Here is a 21,037-nt window from a genome sequence, read left to right as displayed (position 1 = left end):
CCCAGAGAAAAGCAAGTTAACACCTACCAATTAAGAAATCTGGCAAACAAAAGTTCTGCTGGAGAAAATAAATACATAAATGCAAAATCTGTGTGGTAGTATTAAAAACACAAGTTGAGCACAATTTAATTCTGTTAAAGTAGTCTCATATTAAAACAATTTTAATTCAGGGGTGCCTGGGTGGCTCAGTCTCTGACTCTTGATTTCAGCTCAGGTCATGATCTCAGGGTCATGAGATTGAGCCTGCATTGGGCTCCTCACTGGGCATGGAGCCTACTTGAGATTTTCTCTCTCCCTCTTCCTCTGCCCCTCCCCTGTTCGTGCACACACACACTCTCTTCCCCTCTCCCTAAAAAATAATTTTTTTTTTAATTTAAAAACAATTTTAATTCAAAATTAGGTTCTAACCAATTTAACCCTATAACACAATTATTTCTCACTTCAGACATATGCTACCCATACAAGTGAAGAAAAGGCTTTACAAATGGCTTTTACTCTATTAGACCAAATGCAAACTGCATGCAAGAGTATACACATCCTTCTGCCCAATTTATCAGCAATCTGTTCCACTCACTTTCATATCATTCTAAATATGTTTAACAGTAAAGAACTAAAAATAAAAGTCAGTTTATTTAAATTTTGAACATATAATTTCTCTCCAGTAATGAGCTTGGTCATATTCAGGTTCTAAGGATTTTGTACCATTTTGCTAGCTCATAGAAAGCATACTAATGCCCATCAGAGCATCTCAGAACTAAAAGTCAATCTGCTATTGCACTGGATTTGGGCGACAGTCACTCTGTGTGGTAGTACACAGTACACAAGTCAGCCAAATTAGTAAGTGAAGCCTGGCTTGGCCAAAACACAGGCATGAAAAGAAAGCCCAAAGAGAAACAGACTGCACCAAGAACTAGTACCAAAACATGTCAGCACTTAACTGTTGGTTATGTCTGGATCCAAAGGGTTAATTAACATCTTTGTACTTGCAGTCACCAGCTATGAGAGTATGTGTGTCAAAAAACTCCATCTCTATGTTCCTCAGAGCTAAAGTCCTTCAAGATGAGAGAAAACCTGGGCACCTGGGTGGCTCACTCGGTTAAGCATCTGACTTTGGATCAGGTGGTGATCTCACGGTTCATGACTTCAAGCCCCACAATGGGCTCTGAGCCTGCTTGGGATTCTCTCTCTCTCCTTCTCTCTCTGCCCCTTCCTTACTCATGCTCTCTCCCTCTCTCAAAATAAACTTAAAAAAAAAAAAAAAAAATGATGAGAGAAGACCCGAGAAAGGCAAAGACTGCTATCTTCCCACACAGATTCCCTAGAAGCATATATCGTTTTCAATCCTTAACATTCTATAAACCCCTGATGCAAGATAAGGCATGGAAAACGTCAGCTCTTAACAAACTCTTATCTAGCCCTAGTAACACCCTCACAAGTGATGACCTGGGTAACACTGGAAAGTCTGAGCTCCAAAGCTATGAAGAAGGACACTTTCCAGATGGAGCTAATCGTGCTGAGGAGTCAAAAAGAACCATTATGTCAGCTTTTATTATGTCCTACTTTCAACTGGGTGGACAAACTTAAGAGGACACAGACATTTAACAAAAATAATGATGTACAATTGCCCCATTCTGCAAAAGTAGTCTTCCCTATCCAGTATAAGATACATGCTCCTAAATAAAGGTGATACATTCAAAATGCATAAAGGCCCACCAAAATACATATTCAATTCATGGTATCTTTTATTATCCCAAAAGAAAAACAGCAAATTTGTATAAGGCAAAAAATTAAAATACAACTAAATTACTTACCAATTGCAAAGACATGAGGTGGCATTGTTCCAAGAGATTTTCCTTGATACGACTTTATTGTTTCTGAAGAATATATTTTAGGTATGTCAAAGTATGGGTTCACTGCAATCAGAATGTTGGCGACATATGTCTAAACAGAAAAGGCATAAATGTAAAATTTTCCAATAGTTCATTTTCATTTAAAACCAAACAAGGGTCAGGGTGCCTGGGTGGCTCAGTGGTTAAGCGTCTGCCTTCGGCCCAGGTCATGCATGATCTTGCAGTTTGTGAGTTTGAGCCCCACATCAGGCTCTGTGCTGACAGCTCAGAGTCTGAAGCCTGCTTGGGATTCTGTGTCTCCTGTTCTCTCTGCTCCTCCTCCACTTGCTCTCGCACATGCGTGTTCTCTTTCCCTCTCTCTCACAAATAAGTATTAAAAAAATTAAAAAATAAAACCAAACAAGGGTCATAGGAAAAAGAAAATTCAGCAAATAGATACCTTTAATTCTCTATATAAATTAGGACTCCTAAATCGGCATTTCCAGCCCTAAATGTTCCCTCTACAGGACCCGTATTTCTCTTTTAATAAATATTTTCATCTTTTCATCCCATCTGCATCTCAAACTCTGCATATCCAAAATCAAGATTATCTCTCTTGACCACCACCCCCCCCCCCCGCCGTTTGCCTCAAAGAAAATGCTCTCCTCCTGTATGCAACCCCTGCCCCCTGGTTCATGGCATCACCACCAAGCCACAAAGAGCAGTGTTGAAGTCTCCATATCAATTAGCCTTCTTCTGTTGACTCCACTTTATGGAACCCATCCTCCTAGTTCTATTTCTACAGCTCGAGTTTTGGTCATTTATATTCCTCACCTGTACTACTTTATTTACCATGCTACCGAAGAGCTTAATATAACTCACAGGATCCTCTAGGCCTATCCCCATCACTGAACGCCAAAGACTGATTTAGTGCTGTGGTGACCACTTGGTCCCAGATTTTTGCAAAACAACATATGCTAACCATTGCCTAGAACACTGACAGGCTAAATGTTTAATGAGCAACTTAAGTTTGCTTTTAAATTTGGAATTTAACTGTGGTTCTAAAAGACCAGAAAAAAGCACCAATAGGATTTATAAAATTCCTTGTGGGTAGAAAAAGAGTTGTGGCTTAGCAATTAGCAGTGGTTTACTGGCCAAACTAGGGCAGGCAGGACCATATTTTTTCTCTTTTCTACCATACTTTTCTCTTTTCTGCTTCTAGTTGTAGAAGGGAAATGATGTAGAAACCCTGAACTCTCAGATTACTAATCTAAAATTCAGTGAATGCTCTCAAAGATGTTTACTGCAGTGGAATAAAAAAAATTTTAATTTTTAAATATTTTAAATATTTCTGTGGGAGACAAAGGAAAGTTACAGAGATATTAGTAACCAATAAAAATGTTAAATGTGAGTTCTACTCAACTCTAAGGAAGAACAGTGATAATTCTGGTTGATGAGAAATAGAAAAATATCAGGGGCGCCTGTGTGGCGCAGTCGGTTAAGCGTCCGACTTCAGCCAGGTCACGATCTCGCGGTCCGGGAGTTCGAGCCCCGCGTCAGGCTCTGGCCTGATGGCTCAGAGCCTGGAGCCTGTTTCCGATTCTGTGTCTCCCTCTCTCTCTGCCCCTCCCCCGTTCATGCTCTGTCTCTCTCTGTCCCAAAAATAAATAAACGTTGAAAAAAAAAATTTAAAAAAAAAAGAAAAATATCAAATGTAAACTCTTATTTCAAACTGTTTCCTCCTCTTCCATATGTTATAGTAATAATAACTAGATGGTTATTTTGATGGTTTTATAACCAAAAGACATAATTGGCTAAAAAAAACATACTAATCATGGCTTCAGTTAACTTTGAAAACACTGGTTTTCCAAACAGAAGCTGATGATGCCAAACAGCCACTAATAGAGGTCAATTGCCTAACTGCATACGTATCTTCAGTTAAGAAAGATCTAAAAAGCTAGGAATAACCCTAAAATACTCCAGAGTGATACAGACATTATACATGAGAAACCAAAACTTAAGTTTCACAAATAGATCATTTTTTCTATCAATCATGCAATTTAGAAAAGACTTATAGGTCAACTAAATGTGAAAAAAAGAAAACTAACTTTCTTGAAAGTATAATTAATATGCATGTTAACCTTCAGTTATTAATGGACAGGTCAGCATGTGCAATACCACACCAACAAAGAAACATTAAAAGACCAATGAAAATCCTATGTGTTAAGCTTTTGTATAAACATCCCAAATAAAAATAAAGTATCTCAATTCTTAAAAAGGATAATCATTCTTATAAAAGTAATAAAAATTTTCCAGAGTGCCTGGGTGGCTCAGTTGGTTGAATGTCCAACTTCAGCTCAGGTCATGAACTCACGGTTTGTGAGCTCGTGTCTCTGCTGTCAGCACAGAGCCCGCTTCGGATCCTCTGTCTCCCTCTCTCTCTCTGCCCTTCCCCTACTTGCTCTCTCTCTCAAAAATAAATAAAATATTTTAAAATTTTAAAAAAGTAATAAAAATTTTCCAAACTTCTAGAAAAAATATACAATTAAAATTTGCTCAAATAAATATGATTGCTCTACCACCAAGTTATTAATATAAGACATGTACAGGCAAAATAGTGACCAGTTCTACTTCAAAGATTAACAAATCTGTTAAAACAAATTTGTTTTGGGGCGCCTGGGTGGCTCAGTCGGTAAAGCGTCTGACCAGCTCAGGTCACGATCTCGCGGTCTGTGAGTTAGAGCCCCGCGTCAGGCTCTGGGCTGATGGCTCAGAGCCTGGAGCCTACTTCCGATTCTGTGTCTCCCTCTCTCTCTGCCCCTCCCCCATTCATGCTCTATCTCTCTCTGTCTCGAAAATAAACGTTAAAAAAAAAAATTTGTTTTGGGCGCCTGGGTGGCTCAGTCGGTTGCGCGTCCGACTTCAGCTCAGGTCACGATCTCACAGTCAGTGAGTTCGAGCCCCGCGTGGGGCTCTGGGCTGATGGCTCAGAGCCTGGAGCCTGCTTCTGATTCTGTGTCTCCCTCTCTCTCTGCCCCTCCCCCGTTCATGCTCTGTCTCTGTCTCAAAAATAAATAAACGTGAAAAATTTAAAAAAAAAAAAAAAAAAAAAAAAAATTTGTTTTAACAAATTTTAAAAATGGGCATTATTTTGGTAACTAAAACAGCATTTAGCACACATCAGATACTCAGTATGAGTCTGCCGACTGAGTGAGTTTTGCTTCTAAATATATTTCTAATCAAGAATAACCAAAAAATAAAAAAATTTAAAAAAATAACCATGTATCAACCCAAATATATTCCCTGACTAGTTGAATTTAAAAAAAAAAAAAATCAAACAAGAAAGTGAGGACTAATACTATATACAATTGAAAGACAGCAAGTAAACTCTTCTAAAAAGACTAGTTCTATTTCCCAGCTGTCACTACATGGACAGATGGCAAAGACAAAGGTAATTTAGTCAGAATTAAGTGAGTATAATTAGGAGAATTGATAGTGATATAAAAGATTAAGACTGCTATTTGATCTGGGAAGAGTCAAAGAAGCCATGTGTTTTCTTCTTTCAAAAATAATGGAGTCCCATCTTTAGAACAGGAGAACTACAGTGTGGTAATTTATCTCCAGCCAACAAAGCAATTTACAAGTAGGTCATATTAAAATAAAAACCTCATACATACCCAATGAATAATTATAATTAAAACATACCAGTTAAGTATCCATCTGAAAAATGTGGTATAAACCCTAACTTATATTAAAAGCATTGTCTTTCATTTTTTAATACTCTGGTTTTTTAAGGTAAGTCATCTTGGGTTTAATGAAATACTGCAACTATTTCTATGATCAGTGTTTTGATGTTCTTAAGATTTCCTCAGGCACTGCCTTCTACTTTAATGTACATTTCTTTATCATCAAAATTTTCATTTCAACATACATTCTTCATAGTTATCTTAAATTTTTGCAGAATACTGTGAATAGTGAATTAACATATCTATAGACATATACCAAAAATAAGAAATCAAAACCCAAAATAATTAATTTTTTTAAACTAAATTGGACATTTTAAAGTCTGAAAGATAATGCTCTGAATTCATTGTTTCATTCCACAAATATTTATTAAGTGCCTATGATGTATGATGCATGTTCCTAGCCATGGAATTAGAGCAGTAAACTTTCAGAAAAAAATCCTTATCCACATGGAGGTCATACTCTATTCAATAGGCTCAGAACAAGATTTGATCTGTTAGAAAATTTCAAGCTTAACAAAATCAAACAGTAGCATGTAAAACAATTATCCCCACAAAAACCTAAATCATAGGTAAAATACTTACATAAATTCTGTCTTTACTGTATCGAACTTTGATATTATGAAGAAGAGTGGCTTCATTTAAATACATTAGTGAACCTGAAACATAAAATTTGTAAATCTTTAAATATTTCAAAAGCAAAATCAAATTAATACTATCTAAATCTGAATCACTTTGATCCAAGCTAAAAATCCACCTACTAGGTTAGATTTAATTCCATCTTTTTAAAACACTGGTACATGTAAACCCCAGAGGCCAATTTAAAATACCTCCAATCTACACATGTGTTACAGTGATATCATTAAACAACATAGTTCCAACCAGGTAAGTACATCTAGCAAATACCAGGTGAGTACACATTAATGAACACTGGTTAAAAAGTTCAGTACAATTCAAGTGGAAAGAAAGTACTACTTCAGATAGCATTGATTTTAATACACTTTCAATACAACAAAGTGAATCCACTAATTAAATCTGATGCTCAGAATTTTACAGAAAAACTACAAAAGATAAAATTTTAGAATGAGTGGGGCCATCAGATCAGTCAGTACTTCACAACTGATATGAAATAAGAGTCCTGCAAAAATGGTATGTGTTAACCCAGGACATGCAACTACTCAACAACACAATCAGGGTAGAAATCTTATTTTTCTGAGATCTGCTCTACTCATATGTCAGAGTATAATATTACATTATATATATACACACACACACATATATATACATACATATATATATACACACATATATATACAATATTGTTAATGTGCCTTATATGATATGTAACATTAAAATAATATAATGTACTCTGATTTACTCTATTCTCCCAGCCTAATCTACTCTCCCAGCCTTCCAATCACTTGAGTTTCATTTCTCCATTTCTACCACATGCTGGAGTAGACAAAACCACTTTTTCCCAACCACTTTGTTTCTATTATTAGCATTTTCTCTTTTCTCCAATCCATCCAGACTACTCAGCACATGAATCTAACTATGCTAGAAAACTAATTAAAAAGCTCTCTCCTCCTCAAAATATATCAGTGAGATTCCATCAACTACCAAAGTCCATTTTCAAGTCTGATATTCAAGTCCTTTATTAAACTTGCATTCAACTGATCTTTTCATATAATTTTCCACAACTCCCTTTACTATGGTCTAACTTGCAGGCAGACTAAACTACTTATCAAACCCAAACATATTCATGCATTGGACTCCACCTCTATATCTCTAGGTGTCAAAAATCTACCTATCCTCTAAGGTCAGTTCAAAAATTATCTCTCAAAGGAAAATTCCCCATTCTCGCTGCTACCACCACCACCACCACCACCACTAGAACTACTACTTTCTTCTTTGTACTTTCTTTATGGTACTTAGCCCAGACTGCCTGTATGATGATTATCATTTTGTATATATCTGATTTTGGCTACTAAACCAGATAGATCCTTGAGGGCAGAACTATGTCTGATTAATTTGCTTGTTTACTTAATCCTTCATGGAAGTCGTACTTATACCTACACTGTATATATGCCTAACATAAAATTCAGAACCTAATCAATTCTGTCAAACAAGAGTCTCTTGCTATATCTATCTCAATAAAGACTGCCCATGCTTCTATAGTCATATAATGTAGCCAGTTCACTTTCACAGGACATGTGTCTCACTGTTTCCTAATGCCACTTAAGGCAGAATAAAACAAGAAGTAAGTTGGTGGGTGAAGCCTCCTAACAGATGAATGGCATCTTTCCCTTGAATTGAGAAAGATTTAGAGGAGTTAGGCAGCAGAGGTGTATCCAATTTAGGTTCTGGTCACCAACCTTTCTATATCCCTGCACTTCTCCCACCTTCGTCCCAGGAGCCTGACTTACATGTCATCTTTTCTTATCGATGTTCAACCACTCCCCCATCTCTCACCTTCTTCTGAACAACCATTGTGAAATACCATTTACCTTTCTACGTCTTAATGAAAATGGAATAGCCCATGCATTACAATTTAAGAAGAAGATCCTTGTGTCCATTGGCAGATATTTTAATTGAGTTTCATTAACAGATATTCCTGAAATATCTGGGGATGTGTTGGTGGAAGAAGGTAAAGGAAATGAGAGCAAGCAGTCATTCACATGTCACTACAGGTTTAAATGATTAGCGTTCCCAGGGCAGTGTATTGTGGGAGTAGGAATTCTTAAAGGAAGCAGAGAGAATATCATACAACCAAGTTCTAAAATATTAATGGATCAGGGGCGCCTGGGTGGCTCAGTCGGTTAAGCATCCAATGTCAGCTTAGGTCATGATCTCACAGTTCATGGGTTCGAGCCCCACATCAGGCTGTGTGCTGACAGCTCAAAGCCTGGAGCCTGCTTCAGATTCTGTGTCTCCCTCTCTCTCTGCCCCTCCCCTGCTCATGCTCTGTCTCTGTCTCTCAACAATAAATAAATGTTAAAAAAAATTATTATTAATGCATTAGAAACAATTCAAAACCATTTATTATGTTTAGCTACATGTGGATATATAAACAAAAAAAAAACATTATTATAATATGTGAACAGGATTAATTCATAGTTCTGAATGTCCCAGGAAGTTTTAACAGAACAGAATTCTCTCTTATTTTATATATAGTAGAATCTCATTCTTTCTTTTGCACTTTCTTTTCAGTTTTTGTTGTTGTTGTTGTTGTTGTTGTTGTTGTTGTGATTGCTGTTAAGACAAATTCTCCATCAATTTTGAGAAATTGGGAAAACGGAAATCCAAATTTTTTTTCCTCAATCTCTTACACCAAATAATAACAGCTACCATTTGAGAGACTGATGAAGGTCAGGCACTACACCACGGATTTTAAATATATCATCTCTAAACATGCCACATACACATTATTACTCCCATTTTACAGATGAGATGCTCTAAGAGGAGAAATTGCTCACAGGCACACATCTTTCTAACAGCATAGTCAGAATGTGAACTCAGGCTCTCCCTGAGTCCCTTGTGTCTCCTATTACTCCACTATTCCATGCTGTCCCATCCATACTTGGGACATTAGAGGCTTACTCAAATGTGAACTCTAAAGAAAAATCAACAAGGACAAAATACATTCCTTTCTCTTACCTTTTTTTGTTTTTAAGATTTTATTTTTAAAATACACCCAATGTGGGGTTTGAACCCAAAACCCTAAAATCAAGAATTGCATGCTCTACCAACAGAGCCAATCAGGCACCTCTTACCTGTTTTAAATGGAGAATTGTTTTGTTTTGTTTTTAATGTTTATTTATTTTTGAGAGAGAGACAGGGTGCCAGCAGGGGAGGGGCAGAGAGAGAGGGAGATACAGGATATGAAGCAAGTTCTAGGCTCCAAAGTCAGCACAGAACTCGATGCGGGGCTCAACTCACAAACCGTGAGATCATGACCTGAACCGAAGTTGGACACTTAACTGACTAAGCCACTCAGGTACCTCGTTAAGTAGACAGTTTTTAATGCCAGATACCATTAATGATACCAAGACAACTGGATATGATTCTTAAATATTTACTGCCAAATAAAAAAATGAAACTGCTTAACCTTGAAAACAAAAGAATAAACATGGCCTGGTTCACTGTATAGTTTTTCCACCAAACATGCTAAGGTAAAATATAATGTCCTAAAATCAATTTTTCAATTAGTACTTATACATTTAAAGAATTTTTTAAGTTAATTTATTTTGAGAGAGAGAGAGAGAGAGAGCACAAGCTGGGGAGGGGCAGAGAGATGGAGAGACAGAATCCCAAGCAGGCTTCACGCCATCAGTGCAGAGTCCGATGCAGGGCTCGAACTGACAAACCGCAAGATCATGACCTGAGCAGAGATCAAGAGGCGGAGGCTCAACCAACTATGCCACCCAGGCTCCTCTTATTATACATTTTTTTAATGTCTGTTTCCTATAAACAGTGACATTAAATGGGTCCTCTTGACTCAACTTCCAAATTACTGAACCACATATACTACCATAAAAATCATCTGATTCTAGAGGAGGCTCAAAATAACTCTTTCCTAACTGTTAACAAGAGATCTTTAGTTCAGGCTTCATAGTAAATTATTACCATTCCCCACATTTACACAACTGAGATAACACTAAAAGGGCATTCAAGAGACTCTTTCACCAAAGTGCAAATGTGAAACAATAATGAATTCAGGACTTTTGAGCTCCTCCATTCACATGAACCTTCATGTCAAAAGGCTACATTTCTTCTGAACCAGTATAGTATACCTAGTAATATAACCACTGGTTTATTTTTTGGAAGGATAGCTTCCTTTTCTGTGCTAAGAACTATTTTTTAACTTGATACTTACAATTATCTTCCACATCTTTTTTGCTGTCTTCTTCTGCAGGGAACACTTGGTTTATGAGAGCCAAAAATGTCTAACAAAAAAACAAGAGCTCATTAAACTAGCAGCTTATAAACAGTAAGAAAAATAAATGAACTTAATTGGTTGCATACATTGTAATAATAGCAACAATATGCTCTTCACTAAAATATAATACAAGATCCTTCTATTAAATAAATCACTAACCCAAAAAGAGGATAATAACTTTACTCAAATATTATGCACTTTTATCATGAATATAAAATCAATAATAGAAATCAATAAAAAACATCCTGTCCTCTAACACCCAGAATGAGACAAAATAAGAAATATATTAATATTTTTAAAAAAAATTTTTTTAAGTTTTATTTCTTTGGAGAGAACGAGCAGGAAGGGTAGGGGCAGAAAGAAGGGGAGAGAGAGAATCCCAAGCATGATGAGGGGCTCAAACTCATGAGCCATGAGATTACAACCTGAGCCAAAATCAAGAGTCAGACACTTAAACCAACTGACCTACCCAGGTGCCCCTCAGAAGTAACTAAATATTAAATTTACATGGTATGTACTTTAGCAACTTTTTAAAAAATAAAATTTTTAATGTTTGTATATACAGTGATTTTATTGCAAAAAAAAAAAAAGTAACATTCGGTCAGTCAGATATACCAACAGCACAGACTATTATTTAATTAATGCTATTGTTTGAGTAAAACATATTAGATCCAAATTCCTGTACAGAAATGTGTCAGAAATATAAACAGTATCCAAAACTATGTGGTCCATAAAATTACAGATATCTGTGAATGAGTCTGTATTTATTATATCACTTAAATGCTATGGCAGAAACTCTAGAATTAAGATAGTATCTTGCAAGAGAGAATTACACCTAAAGAGAATTAAATTTTATTCATATCATTCTAGCAGTTATTTATAAATTTGTACTTCTCAAACAATTACAATTACTCTTGTGGTTGAAGTTTCCATCCATATCAAATAAAACTCTAAGGAAAAATGTTCAATTATTTTAAAATAATATATGTAGGTCTACATATGTACATATATGCAAGAGTGTAACACAAAGCTACTGCTATAAAGAGTAAAATCCAGGCTGCTGGTAATACCTCAAATGAAAGTCACACCTAAATTAGAAAACTTTTATGTCCTAAAAACTCTGGAAGTTAATTATTTGGAACCCAGTACACATGTTCTTAATGTTATAAATGTGCAAAGGTTTAGAGGATAGACCACAAAATCAGAACTGATCCATAATGTATTAAGTATATTAATGGTAATATAAAGCAATCCACAATTTATAACAATGATTCTATAGGAAAACGTATTAAAAAATAACTGCTAAAGTCACAGACATTAGCATTCTTTCACAGATGTGGAAAATGGGGTAAGGACTCCTCAGACCCAGGTTTGGGTTCTATCTTGTTAGGAGCCACGTGAAACAGAAGAGGTTCCAGAAAGTCAGAAAATGGAGAAGTGGAAGACAACAAAATCCTAGAATGGAAAGGTTAAGAGCAGGAGTAAAAGGCCAGTAATGAGTCCTAAAATATAGTTTCCCTCCCTCCTTCATCCCCCAGTTACCACCAGCCCTCATCTTCTCTCCTTTACTGCCTTCTTTCTCAATAAGAAAGAAAATTTGTTTCATTAAAGCAATTGTTTTCTTTTACAGGGAGGATGCTTTTTCTCCTATCAAGGGAAGATCACATAACAAAGCACACACTAATCACCAGCAGCAAACATGTACCACACATCAAACACAGCACATCAAGCTCCAATGACCAAATGGACAAATACGTTTCTGCATTTGAGAAGATTATAGTCTAGTAGGGAGGGACAGAGAAATGTAAACAAACATTTCTGATAAAATATTACAGGCAGCTAAGAATTTTTACCACTCCTCCTAAGAAGTAATCAACAGTAAATTCTACTGCATAGGAGGAGAAGGAAGAGATCGGGCATCTGTGGAAAAAATTCACAAAGGAGGTGACCTCAATCAGAATCTTGAGAAATAAATAGTATTTGCTAAGTAAAAAACTATGGAAAGTGGCATTCCAAGTAAAATGAGTACTGTGAGCAAGGACACTAAGTACCCAAAACCATCTGGTTCATGGTGAGGGCTTGATAAACACTGGAGAGGAAGAATGGAAGAAAAGGAGGAACAGACACACTAGAAATAAGCAGATGGCAAGAGTATGAGGAGGAAATGGTTGGTTGATAAAAGATAAGACTAGCAAAGTAGAGAGAGAAAGAAAATGTAGACCCTTAATAAGCCATATATTGAGGGCTTTAGCTTGAAGTCCGGTCTGCTGCAAATAGGGAACATGAAATCGATTTAGAGGTTCAAGACAGCATTTTTAACAGAATAAAAGATATTAGAAAACATCAGAATGCATCACTAATAATGTTTCATTCATGAATATGCATTCACATGCACAATACTACTCCCTGACATGTATAATCTCTTTCTTATAAATACACACACATACAACACACATATCAAATGCAATGTAAAATCTATTTCTTACTATTGGTCACAATCAGAAAATTTTAAAAGCCATTACTATCATCAAAGACATGTTTCCCACTAGAGCCAATCACACCCTCTTCCATTCTTTCTACTATATCAGCAAACAGATCTACTGGACTTGTCCATCACTTTATGCACTTAATTCCTTAATATTCAAAAGATGATGATCTCTCTACCAGGAATTACCTAAGTAAAAGATTGCTTCTCTTATGGATCTTTTTAACTGTATGATTATTATGTCATTTTATAACTTATTAAGACCCTGCTCAGAGAGTAGGGAAAAAAATCAAAGTTAGAAGCAATCCCTGTGAATTTGTTAACCTCCAAAACATTTTTACGGAAAGAAGCTTCTTCATTTATAGAATAACCTACAGATCCATAAGTTTTCATAACTCCACATTTTAAATCTTAAGTGTTTTTATTGGTTCTCTATATGTACCTGATTAATACTAATAAGGCACAGTTGAAAGCACATAAAATATTTAAAATATGAAAAAGCATATATTCATAAATCAAGTTTCCTCTATGACTGAATTGAATTATTTTGTGGATATAACCAAATATATATAGCAGAATATACCTAGAAAATAATACTTTTCGGGGCGCCTGGGTGGCGCAGTCGGTTAAGCGTCCGACTTCAGCCAGGTCACGATCTCGCGGTCCGGGAGTTCGAGCCCCGCGTCGGGCTCTGGGCTGATGGCTCGGAGCCTGGAGCCTGTTTCCGATTCTGTGTCTCCCTCTCTCTCTGCCCCTCCCCCATTCATGCTCTGTCTCTCTCTGTCCCAAAAATAAATAAACATTGACAAAAAAAAAAATTTAAAAAAAAAAAAAAAAAAAAAAAAAATACTTTTCATTTCATTGCAGCCTTTTCATTTACTGTGCTTATGAAATACATTAAACAAAAATGAAAAAAGACTTTGAAGGATAATGAAAGGCTCACTAAATTTCTATCCCTCCCTAAATATACTACTTTGACATACTGATCATTTTGAATTAAATGGCTCTTGAGAAACAGCAGGTGAAAGAATGCCACTGTCACCCTCCTTTTTATCCCTGAAATCAGGACATAAAATTCCTATGTGAAAAGTGACCTCCCTGTACCAGGAAGAAAGAAGAGAAAGGGAATCAAGGCCAAGAGAAATCTATAACTTAGTCATACTAACTCTTATCTTCCTAATTACTTCACCACAATGTACTACCCTTAGCCCAAACCCCGTTTGTCTTATCAATTCTTCACAAATTTTTTTGTTTCTTTGTCAAAAAGGTATAAAACCTTTCTCCTCTGGTCACTTTGGATCTTCATTCTCTTGTGAAGGTTCCCAAGTACATGTAAAAATTTAATAAAAATGGTATGCTTTTTAACAGTGACTCTGTCTTATGTCAGTTGATTCTTAGGTCCAGCCAGGGACCTGAAAGGGTAGAGGAAAATTTTCCTTCCCCTACAATTTCAAATACATGAAAATAATTGAACTTATTTCTTAACCCTTTCATTCTCTGAACATGTATGGCATTGTAAGTACAAAGAGGTCCTTGGTTAATAAGAAGAAAAACTAGAAACACTTTGTGTTTTCTTGCCTGAGAGCATCTTTAATTGGCCTCCTCTAACATGGCACATTATATATTATGCATTTAGGTTCCTGGGTTGTTTACAGTAACAGAATAGTTTTCTCTGTGAAAAGACCTCATGAGAGATCCACCTTGTTTTTCTAAGGTTCCCAGAAGGATGTCAGTCATATGGCATTAGTTAACCATGTATCAGTAGAATATAAATTATTCACGAACATTCTCAAAGTCTAAAGTAAACAGAAATGACATCAACAAATTTAATTTAGTAAGAGGTGTTTAACAGTATTTATTAAACTGAAAATTGTTAAGTTCTCCCACAAAGGCAGACCTTACAGTCCCCATGAAGACCAAAGAGACTCCAGATCACTTTTTCCCCAAACTCCCATTTTGTAATACTGTCTAGTCTATGTCTAGGCATAAAAAGAAATAGGGGCGCCTGGGTGGCTCAGTCAATTAAGCATCTGACTTTGGCTCAGGTCATGGTCTCAAGGTTCTCATGGGTTCAAGGCCCATGTCAGGCTCTGTGCTGACAGCTCAGAGCCTGGAACCTGCTTTGGATTCTGTGTTTCCCTCTCTTTCTGCCCCTTCCCTACTCATGCTCTGACTCTATCTCTCAAAAATAAATAAACATTGAAAAAAAAAAAACAAAAAAGAAAATAAACAGATGCCATGTGTACAAAATTAAAGTATGCTTTTATGTTTTAAAAACTATCATTATAACAAAAAGCTATCATTATAACACAATAACAATAGGTATGTTTAAGACTTAAGTATCTGTACTTAATAGAATATGCTCTATCAAGTATCTAATCTCATGCTAATAAATTTAAGTAAATAAAAAGCTTAAGAAAATCATCTAGAAGCTAATGCAAAAAGCAAAATTTGGTAAAATAATCCCATTCACTTTTCATACTTTTGTAATATATTGACTACATCACAGACATATTAATAACTTGAGCAATATAAGGAATAAAAATGTTACTGTTCATATTTTATCATATAACTATTTCTTAAAAATGATATGAAAGGCTCACTAGATTTGTCTGATTTTATGATAGGATCCCATTTTTCCCCTACGATATAAAACAATAAATAACTCACTAGAAAACTAAGATTCACTTACCAGAAAATTGTTTTCCCTTATACTGAGCTAGGAATATCTATTTCATTAAGAAGGGACACACCTATAGGAAAAAAAAATCAAATTTTGAAATCTTTCTGAGAAACTCACCTTGCCTTTTTGGTTCAAGGGTTCAATGGTTAAGCTGTCAGGGCCAATATCTACAATATTGCCCATTTGAAATCCATCTGTAGGGTGTGGCGCCCAAACGGGCTTTCCATCCTCCATTTTTGAAGGGAGTATCTATTTTCTGTTTGAAAGGAACAAATAAAACAACATGAATAACTTTGGAAATAAAAAATAAATACTTTTTTAGAAAGCTAACATGTGAATTGCAATTCATAGAAACACATGTCTGACCCTATCACAGGTAAACCCCACCCCCTTTCATCTTGTGGCTGCACCCTGACCCTTTTTATCCACCTTTAGATAAGGACCAAGCAGAGGCTACTCAACCCTCAACCTGCTCTGCTACTGCCTTCCTTCAATTGTGATTGCAGTGGAGTACTGCACTTTGAGCAGTACAGAAACCGAAACAGCCATAATGTTCACTTATTGCCCCAGTGTAATTTATAACAACACTTCCTTTTACTCGCTGAAGTATTCTGGATAGCACAATAAACAGTTGTCCTAGGAATAGATGTTATTGTGTGGAGTTAGCTAAGAGTTTAACAAAAGTCATTGTAGACCTAAAGGGATAAAAATGAGACGTGTGAAAGATTATCTCCTCTGGGAAAATTTCCCTGACAATCTGAAACTACAAGGATGCCTCACCCATGTTGCCCCCTATGGTATCTTCACAGTACCACTCAGCATACTGTTTTTGTTTTTCTTTTTTTACTGAGGTAAAACTTATATACAGTGAAATGTACAAATCCCATGTATACACGTTGGTGAGCTTCGACAACTAGATATACCCATCTAACAAACACTGCCATCAATATATAGAACATTTCCATATAGAACTGAAAGTTCCCTTATACCTCCTCTGGTCAAACCCTAACCCCCATAGGCATCTACTGTTCTGGTTTCTCTCATCATAGATTACTTTTTATCTTTTCTTGAACTTCACATAAATGAAATCTTACCGCTTTTGCATATGGCTTATTTGATTCAACAAAATGTTCTTGACAGTCAACCATGTTGTTGTATATACTAGCCCACTGACTGATTATACCACAATTGTTTACCTGTTGTCCTACGGATGGACATTGAGATCGTTTCCAGTTTTTGCCTATTGTGAATTCTAATGTAATTTTTCAAGTGTTCTTCTAAAGCTTCTATGCTTAGTAATCTCATATCTAATATGAGCAATCTCATATCTTTGCAATTCTGTCTTTTGAGAATATGCCAAAGGGTTCATGACATGTAAGACATTTAATTTTAATGAGCTTAGATTCTAGGAGACTAATGGGTAATCACAAATTGGCTAGTGAGTGATCCTAGATGTTCTGGTTTCATCATCTCAGTGGGAACTTATTTTTCATTACTTATCTATACTTAAAGAAAAATTGATACATGTGCCATAAACTCTCCTCTTTTGTGGCATTCTCAAATCTGGGATTTCCCCTGTGGATGTTGTCAAGTCTATTTTCTTATGAAAGTCAAGGATGTATAGTATGTAGTTCAATCAAAAAGCTAGTAACAACTGGCATGTTTGCAATATACTTGTTGGTTAATGTCTTCAATAGTGAGATGTGCTTTTCCCCATGCAGCAAAGGCTATTAGGATTATGGGTATTCCAAGTTAAGAAATTAAATGAAGATTCTCCACAGAAGTCAATCAGTAACATTGAGCAGACTTACATTACCACACCTTACATCTACACACTTTACCTAAAGAATCATATGTAGTCCCATGGCTTTAAGTACCATCTTTAGGTGAGTGATGCCCAAATTTATTGCTCTAGCCCAGAACACCAGTGAACTGAGTCCCCAGATTTTATGCGTCTAGTGGACATCTTCTCCTCACAAATATACCTAAAAGATGTAACATGATTATTATATTATTACTCTGTCCCACCACCCCAGCCTGTTCTTCCTTATCAGTTAAGGCACCAACAACACTCAGTTCAAATCAAACATGGGGTCATCCTCAATTCTTCTAGCTCCTTGCAAATCCATATCACTCCTCTAAACCTATCAAGTCTACCTCCAACAGGTATCTTATTTTTACCCACTTCTCTGTCTCACCTCTGCCATCCTAGTCAAAACCAACATGGCCTTTTACTAGGACTTCTGTAATTAACTTAGCTTCCCACTGCTACTCTTGCCAATGTGCACAGATCACCAGAAATCCAACCGAAAGGTAAATCTGACCATGTCATTCCTGCTCTATCAGGGCATGAACTAGACCTCTCTGTGTTCCCAAAGCCCAACACAGAGCAGGCAACTTAATATTCACTGAGTGAATGAATGAATTGTTCACACAATTTGGGAAGAGTAAGAGGATATGGTGAACTAGGAAGAGTTGAAAGGTCTTAAAAACCTAAGCTTGAAATTAAGCTCCACCACTGTCTGACTAGCTCTTAAGCAAGTTACTTAATCTCTCTGATCATTATCTTTATCTTTACCCATAAGTGATATCACTTACCTTACAGAATTGCTATGAGGATTAAGTGACATAAAATTGAGATCACCATTCTCATGATACCCAACAGATACTACTCACACCTCTCCCCTTATTTTCCCCAATATCCATTGTTTGAAGCTACCAGTAAATTTTGCAAAAATGGTCTTGTGACACTTTTAAATACAGAAGGACATTACAGAATAGTCATGAAATATCATTTAGGAATAATTATCTGGGGAAAAAAAATCACAGCAAAGCAAAATTCCCAAAGTTCAAAAAAGAATTGCAAATTCCTTTGGACAATTGAAATTGCTTTCCTATTTGAACAATTTGCCAGAACTTCCCAATTAAGATAACAGATTTAAAGGCACACATGTAATGTTGCCCCTTCATCTAATACCTAAATCTACAGTAAAGTGATTCTTCAAAAAAAAAAAAAAAAAAAAATCAATCCATAAGGATGGGAAAAAACAAAGAGGGGACAGCAGCAACAATATTTGGGAAGTTGAAAATCAAATGGCTGAGAGGCAACTGACTCAGGAAACCTGAAAGGACTGAATCTCAAGTCAGGAATAGGGAAAGATGGAAGACAACCCACATTTACCCCTGAATCTCAAAAGACAGAGAACTATACTGCGAAAATACTTCTAGAACCAAGGGTAAAAAGAGGGGGTCTAACATAAGAAAGACTAGGTGAAAGTTGTTTAAGAAAGAGATTTTCTGGGGGCGCCTGGGTGGCTCAGTCGGTTAAGCGTCCAACTTCGGCTCAGGTCATGATCTCGCAGTCCGTGAGTTTGAGCCCTGCGTCAGGCTCTGTGCTGACAGCTCAGAGCCTGGAGCCTGTTTCAGATTCTGTGTCTCCCTCTCTCTCTCTGACCTTCCCCCGTTCATGCTCTGTCTCTGTCTCAAAAATAAATAAACGTTAAAAATAAATAAATAAATAAATAAATAAACAAACAAACAAACAAATACATAAAAAGAGATTTTCTGGAGTGTGTAGGTGGCCCAGTCAGTTAAGCATCCAACTCTTGATATCAGCTCAGGTAATAATCTCACAGTTCATGACTTAGAACCACACATTGGGCTCTGCACTGACGGAGCAAAGCCTGCTTGGGATTCTCTTTCTCTGTCCCTCCCCTGCTTGCTCTCTCTTCTCTCTCTCAAAATAAATAATAAATAAGTAATTAAAAAAAAGAAAAAAGAAAGAGATTTCCTAACACCACCAACACGCACATACTTCACATCACTGGGCAAATGCCTCCCCACTCTCCCATCACTACCCCAAGAGAAGCTTAGATGTTATTCTCTGGAAAAGACCAGGTCTCTGGAAAGAGAAATGCCAGAAAGAATTAATGGTGTACATATAAAAATTGCCACTTGCTAACAAAAACCCTCTCCTTGAACAAACTTTAGTTAGGCTCTTCTGAGCCTGCTTCCTGATGAGGCCATGCAACTAGGCCTTCCATGTCTGTACTATCCTTGTTGGGCCTACATCGGCCGGTTTTAGCAAGAATCCTGATAAGCCACTTTGGAGAAATTTCCCTTCCCTTGATATCTGATTAAGTTTTTCATCCCCTACCTTTGATATATAAATCCTTAAACTGCCTTCAAGAATCCCTTATCCTTGTTGTTTTCTCTTACTTTGCATTCACTGACCCTCTCACTCTGCTCATTGGCTATAATCCCCAGCTGCCTTTTCTGTCCTCCAAGTTGAGCCTGATCTCTCTCCCCTATTTTAACATCCCTTGTTATAAACTGACTGTGTCTGTTATGGACTGAATTTTGTCATTCCCGCCTCAATTCATATTTTTTTAATATGTGAACACTAATTCGTAATATGACTATATCTGGAGATAGGGCTTTTAGGAGGTAATCAGGTTAATGACATTATAAGGGTGAGATCCTGATCCAATAGGACTGGTGGTCTTATAAAAAGAGGAAAAGAGATCTCAGATCCTGCTCCCCAACCAAGGGCCATGTGAGTGCACAGCAAAATGGTGGCCATCTGAAAGCCAGAAAGACAATCCTCACTAGAACCCAACCATGTTGGCATCCTGATCTCAGACTTCCAGCCTCCAGAGCTGTGAAAAAATAAATTTCTATTATATAAGACATCCAATCTATAACATTCTGTTATGACAGACCAAATAGACTAATACACTCCTACTGCAATAATCCTGAATAATCTTGTCATCTTAACAAGTGTCAACATAATTTTCCTTTAATAGCATAACACTAGAAATGAATATTCACTAGAAGGTATAAAATATAAAGTTGAGGCAATTTTACAGAAAGCCAAGAAAAAAAGAGATAAAAAGTAGGGGGGGGGGAGGAGAAGAAAAAGAAGAGATACGAAAATGAAACACGTAAAATTATTAAGCATCAAAATACCAGGAACAACAGACATCCTGCCCACCCCCCTCAAAAAATAGAAGGGAGAAAACTAAAATGTTGAAAGAAAATTCACCAGAACTGAAAGGCATGATTTCCTAGAGTCTAGCCAAAATGTCCATTAAGTCCTCAATACAATAACTGGGAAAACACACACACACACACACACACACACACACACACACACACACACAAAGACACTATGTCCAATTTCAGACCACCAGAAATAAAGAGAAGATGCTACACACATCTAGAGAAATCAGAGAAAAAAGAAGGGAAAAAACATGGGTCATGTCCAAAGGATCATGAATCAAAATGGCTTCAGCAACACTGAAGCAGGAAGTCAACAAAGCAATGCCTATAAAATTCTGAAGGAAAATTATTTCCAAC

General features: G+C 36.5%; 1 protein-coding gene across 13 annotated transcripts in view; it reads right to left on the bottom strand.

The window, feature by feature from the left end:
* MYO6 (myosin VI) overlaps positions 1–21,037 on the bottom strand; it is a 152,054-nt gene that overhangs the window by 77,630 nt on the left and 53,387 nt on the right. For all 13 annotated transcript variants that reach the window (XM_030315862.2, XM_030315864.2, XM_030315866.2 and 10 more), the window contains exons 2-5: positions 15,797–15,935; positions 10,449–10,518; positions 6,158–6,231; positions 1,812–1,941 (exon numbers count right to left, since the gene is read on the bottom strand). In XM_030315862.2, coding sequence (XP_030171722.1) covers positions 1,812–1,941; positions 6,158–6,231; positions 10,449–10,518; positions 15,797–15,913 — 391 coding nt within the window. In that variant the 5' untranslated portion in view covers positions 15,914–15,935. The remainder of the gene's footprint in view (positions 1–1,811; positions 1,942–6,157; positions 6,232–10,448; positions 10,519–15,796; positions 15,936–21,037) is intronic.

Source organism: Lynx canadensis, chromosome B2 (genome assembly GCF_007474595.2).
Source record: "Lynx canadensis isolate LIC74 chromosome B2, mLynCan4.pri.v2, whole genome shotgun sequence".
Lineage (NCBI taxonomy): Eukaryota > Metazoa > Chordata > Mammalia > Carnivora > Felidae > Lynx > Lynx canadensis.
The sequence above is the reverse complement of the archived record's forward strand: the minus strand, read 5'-3'. Positions and strand labels throughout refer to the sequence as shown.